A 7030-nucleotide genomic window follows, 5' to 3' on the forward strand; every position below is an offset into this window, starting at 1 on the left:
ACACCAAAAACTAAGGCAACAAAAGCAAAAATAAACTACTGGTACTACATCAAACCAAAAAGCTTCTACAGAGCAAAGAAAACCATCAACAAAATTAAAACACAACCTACCAAATGGGAGAAAATATTTGCAAATCATATAGCTGATAAGGGATTAATATCCAAAATATATATAAGGAACTCATATAACTCAATAGCAAAAAACCAATCTAAGAAAAAAATGGGCAGAGGATCTGAACAGACATTTTTCCAAAGAATATATACAGATGGGCAACAGGTACATTACATAAAAAGGTGTTCAACATTACTAATCATCAGAAATTTAAAATCAAAATTGCAATATCACCTCACACCTGTTAGAATGGTTATTATCAGAAAGTCAAGAAATAACAAGTGCTGGAGAGGATGTGAAGAAAAGAGAAGCCTGTGAACTGTTGGTGGGAATTTATATTCATTCAGCCACTATGGAAAACAGTGTGGAAGTTTCTCAAAAAAATTGAAAATTGAACTTCCATATGATCCAGCAATTCTGTTCTGGGTATTTATCCAAAAGAAATGAAAACACTAACTCAAAAAGATATATGTACCTCCATGTTCACTGCAGCATTATTTACGATAGCTAAGACATGGAAGCACCTTAAGTGTCAATCAATGGATGAATGGATAAAATATATGTATATCTGTGTATACACCCACACCCCCCCCACACACACTGTAATATTATTTAGCCATAAAAAAGAAGAAAATTTTGTCATTTGCAACAACATGAATAGACCTTAGGGCAATGTGCTAAGTAAAATAAGTCAGAGATAGAAAAACAAATACCATATGATCTCACTATTTATTTTTATCTAAAAATAAAGCAAAACAAACAAAACCTGAACTCACAAATACAGATAACAAATTGGTGGTTGCCAAAGGTGGGAAGTGGGTGAAGTGGGTGAAGTAGGTGAAGCTGGTAAAAAGGTATAAACTTCCAGCTATAAAATAAGTAAGTCCTGGGATTGTTATGTACAGCATGGTGACTATGGTTAATAATACTATATTGTATATATGAAAAACTGCTAAGCGAGTAAATCTTAAAAGTCTCATCACGAGAAAAGAAAAGTGACTGTATAGTGATGGATGTTAACTAGACTTACTGTGGTAATCATTTGGCAATATATACAAATACTGGATCGTTATGTTGTACAACTGAAACTAATATAATGGTATATGTCAATTATATCTCAATTAAAAAAAAGATTTCAACTCAATGACCTAATTTTACACCTTGAGGAACTAGAAAAAGAGCAAACTAAACAACAAGCTAGTAGAAGGGAGGAAATAATAAAGATAAAGACAGAGATAAAAGAAATAGAGAATAGAAAATAGAGGAAATCAAAAAATTAAAAGTTGGTTCTTTGAAAAGATCAACAAAATTGACAAACCTTTAGTTAAACTAAGAAAAAAAGAGAGAAGACTCAAATTACTAGAATTGGAAATTAAAGTAGGACATTATTACTATTATCTCTGACCTCATAGAAATAAAAAAAAAATACTATGAACTACTGTAAGCCAACAAAGTAGATAACCTAGATGAAATGGACAAACTCCTAGAAATTCACAAACTACCAAAACTGACTCAAAAGAAATAGAAATTCTGAATTCCCCCAAAATAAGAGATTGAATCAGTGATCAAAACCTTCCCAACAGAGTCCAAAACCAGATAGTTTCACTGGTGAATTCTACCAAATTAACACCAATCCTTCTCAAACTCCTCCAAAAACTAGAAAAAGAGGGAACACTTCCTAATTCATTCTATGAGGCCAGCATTACCCTGATACCAAAGAAAGACAAAGATGCCATAAAAACAGAATATACTTTTGAATATAATTTATGAATATCCTTTATGAATATTGATGCAAAAATTCTTACCCTTCTGAAGCTTATAGACCAGCAGGAAAGACAAACAATAACAATAAAATAGTAAGAGTGGGAAAAGACAAGGTATTAGGTATCATGGAAGCTAGCAGGTATATCTGACCTGGATGGCAGATTGTGGGGTGGGAAAGGGCAGCTCAGGAAATACCTTCTAGAAAAAGTGATATTTAAGCTAAAACAGGTAAGATGAAGAGTTAGCTGGATAAAGAACAAGGCAAGTACCAGGCAATGGGAAGGACACTTGGGGTCTAACACTGAAACACACAGGGATCTAAAAGAAGTTATTTCTGTAAGGCTGAAGTATGGAATTGTTGGGGACAGGAGAGGAGCAGAGAGAGATGAAGCTGAAAAGGTTGGTGCTCTAACTCTAAGAGCAATGGAAAGCCATCAGAGAGTTTTAAGAGGCAAAAAAAAAAAAACAAAACCTACTAGATTAACTGTCTATTTATTTGTGTGCATATCTGACTGAGGATATGAACTGTGTCTAATCATTTCCGCAGTGATCAGAACAATGCTAGGCATGGACTAAGTATTTGGTAAGTATGTATTAAGCACTATTGAATCAAAACACTAATGGGTAGCAGAACAAAAAATGAAACCTGATTTTTGATTCTATAATCTATTACACAGGTAAACATATAGAGACTATAGATTCCTCAGTGATAGCTACAATGAAACCACTGAAATTAAATAATTAAAATTAGAATGAATCAATTAAATTGAAAACACACTGCCCTCTTGTTAAAAACAAAATAATAAAAGTAAAAATATTACAAAAGGAATGAATATATGTAATTACTGTCAAAGAATCAATCATTAAAATGGAATGTTCTGTCATATCATAAGCCATTGGGCCTATATGATTATATGTTGGATGCACATTTCTAAACTGAAAGCAGGCAATGCAAACTATTTATATTGTCAAAATTAGACAAAATTGAGACGTGTATATTTCAGTCTTTCCAGATTCTGACCTTATTTTACTTCAAACATTATAGTGACTCATCTGATTTTTTTGTTGAACTCCACATAATTTAGCTTTAGAAGTAAGCAATAGGTTGAGAATTACAAGTCTCAGGATGCCTAAGGGACCACAGGATACCAGAATCCTAAGAAAAACTATTTTCTGGCACAACTATATTACATGAAAATAAGCTAATAGTGTAATAGCGACTCTTTGCCCTAGAACAACCTTGATTTTAAAGTTGAAGGAGAATTTCTTGTTTTCTTCTTTCACCAAATTTTCAATCAAGATATTTTAAATGACCGATGTAAGTAAAATGCAATGAGGAAATAAATGCTGACTATATACTTGTTATGATTACATATTCTTTTCTGAAATTTTTACTGATAAGCTCTGGTTATGTAACAATTTCAGATATATTTCTATAAAATGGGACAGGCAGGCAATATATGCTTCAGGCCTGCAAAGACAGCGAATACAGTTGGTTGCCTGATTGATTTTACAATAATTTCAATCCCTCTTAAGAGTCTATTAAAGGTTAGATCTTTCTGTGATGATCAGGGCCCTGCCAAGCTGGGATAAATACATTCAGTAAAAGTATACTATGAATTGAAATGATGACACCACCTTACATGCAGGTTTTATCTTTTTAAAACATTTTCATATTTGGTCCTCGTACCGATCATAAAGTAATACTTGCCCCATTTTTAGATAAGGAAACTGAGTCCAAAAGAATACATGTGACTTTCTAGGGTATTTACACAATCAGTAGCAGGGATTTAGCTAAAAATGGAGACTCCTAATTAAAATATTTTTTTGTATTGGATCACTGCTAACTCTTGGTCCAGTGAGAGGTATTCTTTTTATGAGGGATGATCTTATCTTTGACCTGAGTCAAATAAATAATCCCAACAGATTACATTTTTCTTTAAGGAGTAATTGATACTACACATATTTTTAAACTAAAGAAATGATGGCCTGTTTCATGTCAAGCTCCTGAACAAACCCCTTGATAATTACGAACCTCCTACAAAAATTATACTGTATACATGGCAGTGAAATGGATGAGGAAAGCAGAAATAAACTGGAAAGCAACATCTCAATCCAGTCTCCCATTAATTAAAAGCCACCACTTCTTTCCCCTTCATTTCAAAACCCCATGGCAGTGAACCCCAAATTGGAGACATAGGACAGAGGCGCCAGAAGACTTCAGTTCCAGGCTCCCACAGGATTTATCTATTAAAGGAAAATGGAGAGTCGGAGTATCGGGGAAAAATAGGAAGACGCGGTTTACTCCGCCCTTCGCTCCTCTACCCTGAACAATGTAATGTAGCAAGGAAACCATCTGCAATGCTGTCAGGACCCCGCTGAGTCAGGTAAGAGGCTGGAGAAACCCGCACCCCCTAAGGGCCCCTTCCTCTTTTTAATTCACCTTTCCCCCCCTCCCTTTCCGTGATTTCTCCCCTGTCTCCCACCCCTCTTCTAAGCTTTGCCCAGTGACATCTCACGGCCAACCCAAGAACCTTTTAAGAATAACCTCAGGGTCCGGGCAAGGAGGGTAGGACCGAGCCTTGGGGGGTCGTCACCTTTTGAGGTATCTGGCGTCCTCCCCCTGCATGGCGGCGGCGACGGCGGCGTGGGGAGGATGGGGATGTCTGAGAGAGGCCGGCGGGGCTATTTCCGGGGACGCTGGCCAAAGTACCCCACACCCAAAGGCGATGACAGTCCTGAGGCCTGCAAGGCGGGGCAGCTACAGCGCTCTGGTTACCAGGGTGAAGCCGCCGGCTCCTCCCACGGCTCCTAGGCCCCAAAACGCTGGCGCTGCCCAGACCCGCCCAGAGCGGCCTGTATGAGCTCCGCCTCAAAGCGCATGCGCCTGCTCCGCGGCGCCAATACGCGCAGGCTCAGTATGCGGTGCTGGCCTTTGGGACTAATCTGACGCACCCTGGAGCGGAACGTGAAGGTATTTGCCGCAGATTTCAGCGCGCGTGGTTAAGGAGGGGCTCCGTGGTCACCGCCCCCTTGAGGATGGGAATTGAAAGAGTCATCCCGGTCAGTCGAATTGATATTTCAGGTCCTTCGCTTGAAAAGAGGGAAAGGAATTCCGTTAACCTTTTAATTAGAGAATGCTCTAGAGCAGTCAAGCTCTCGGCTGGTAACCTGTAAAGAAAGATTTGTTATTTGGGGCATTGTGGAAAAGGAACTGCACTGATTGCACTGAGAAGCTGGAACTTGTGCAGATAGGCTGACCCTTACGAAATGAATACAATTAATATCAACTTTGATCGAGGGGCAAATCTCTCACTTCCATTTTGGTATCCTAAATCTAGAATGCACCCCTGCCCCGCACACACACACACAGCTCCTGAAATTACAACTCCTAAACTAACTATCCCTAACTCGGGGTACGTTTGGAATCATTTCCTCTAAGACAGGCAACTGTTGGCAATTCAGCCCATAGGGCCAAAGGGCTGTTTTTTGTTTTGTTGTTTTTTTATTGAAATATAGTTGATTTACAATGTTGTGCCAATCTCTTATACGAAGTGAAGTAAGTCAGAGACAAATACGATGTGATACCACTTATATGTGGAATCAGTAGGGCTGTTTTTGAACCTTAGCAAGTAATGTCCTCTTTTTGAGATCTATTCCCATGGGCTCAGCTATCTCATCTATGCAAATGACTTACGTTCATTTATTCAATAAATATTAATTGAGGGCCAGCTTTGTGCCAAACATCAAACCAGGCTCTAGGGATAACAAAGGAGGCGTTTCTACTCCCACTTCTCACCTGTCCGTCTCTTCTAGTTCTATGTTTTTAGTCGCCTTGCACTGTGTCTGCACCATTGTTCCACTGCCTTTTTCAGATGCAATAAGTTAATGCAGTGCACTGCATGGAATATTAAATATAGACACAGTCCATACCGACTAAGAGAGATTTTTATCGCCCACCCATTCACACAGGCTACACTATTTCTGTCAGTGTTGTAGTCGTTCTTCCAGTCTTCCAGGGAAGACTGTATGGAGCTAACTTTGACATCTTTCTTTGTATCATGCCCTCTTATTAAACTATTTCAAAATTTTATCTTTTCTTCCTTCAAGGTATTCCTGCAATCCAGCTTTCTTCTCCATTCTCACTTCTACCTACTAGCCTAACCATTTCAGACTTGGAATACTGCAATTCTTTCCTAACTGGACTTCCTATTTTCTGGTTTTTTTTTTTTCCCTAAATATTCATTCTCAAAACTGATATAAAATTTTACAAATTATCACTCATAGCTACATTACCTTAAAACCCCTACAATACCTAATATTGTCAGATCACAATATCTATTAAAATTCATAGTTTATATAATAAGCATTCTTGCAATATAAGCTCCTTGAGATCAGAGATTTTGCTTTATTTGCTTCTGTATCCTTAGAACAGCATCTGGCTCATAGTTGGCACTAAATAAATATTTGGAATTGAAAAAAATGCATACTTGAGCTTGAAACAATAACAACAACAAAAATCTAGAGGAAATGCCCGGAGGCCAGAAAGGAAGAACTGAAAACTAGATCAATAAGGAGATAAACTGAAACTGGGCCCGAACTAGAGAAGCTGTCAGTCTATAGCAGGAACAGTACAAGATGAGCCTAGGCATTTTATTCTTGAAAGTAAGAAAATACTAATGGTATTGTGTCCAAAAGACAGTAGTCAATTTTGAGACAATTTGCCTCACAAGGAATAATTACTGTGGTTGATTTAACACATAATAAAAGTACAGGAGTCCATAATGATACTCAAAGACACATAGAAAAACAGAAAAACAAAACCTCACTTTCATTGAAGGTAATGACTGCATCAAATTCTTACTCTGAAACTTGGTAATTAAAGGAAATAATTAAGCATTTAATCCAAGCCTTTTGGAAATAAACCATAATTTACCTCCTCTTAATGAGGGAAAGCTCTTTTTTTTTTTTTTTTTTACAGAATATTCCTGCTAGTACTGGAACAATATAATTATAGACAGTTACTATTTTGCAAGCCCCAAGAAGTAATGTACCTGATTGATTTATTATAAAATAATTTAAAATGTGGTAGAGTTTCACCCCACAGATTACTTGATAATTCTAAATGGAAAAAATGTTACTTTACAATGGGGAG

General features: G+C 37.3%; 1 protein-coding gene across 2 annotated transcripts in view; it reads right to left on the reverse strand.

Annotated features, from left to right (window-relative positions):
* Positions 1-4792, reverse strand: part of KIFAP3 (kinesin associated protein 3) — a 164415-nt gene extending 159623 nt beyond the window's left edge. The window contains exon 1 of one of the 2 annotated variants that reach the window (XM_036868012.1): positions 4473-4792. In XM_036868012.1, coding sequence (XP_036723907.1) covers positions 4473-4504 — 32 coding nt within the window. In that variant the 5' untranslated portion in view covers positions 4505-4792. The remainder of the gene's footprint in view (positions 1-4472) is intronic. The other variant, XM_036868022.1, reaches the window with a different exon arrangement.
* Positions 4793-7030: the final 2238 nt, after the last annotated feature.

This window comes from Balaenoptera musculus, chromosome 1 (assembly GCF_009873245.2).
Source record: "Balaenoptera musculus isolate JJ_BM4_2016_0621 chromosome 1, mBalMus1.pri.v3, whole genome shotgun sequence".
NCBI classification, from domain to species: domain Eukaryota; kingdom Metazoa; phylum Chordata; class Mammalia; order Artiodactyla; family Balaenopteridae; genus Balaenoptera; species Balaenoptera musculus.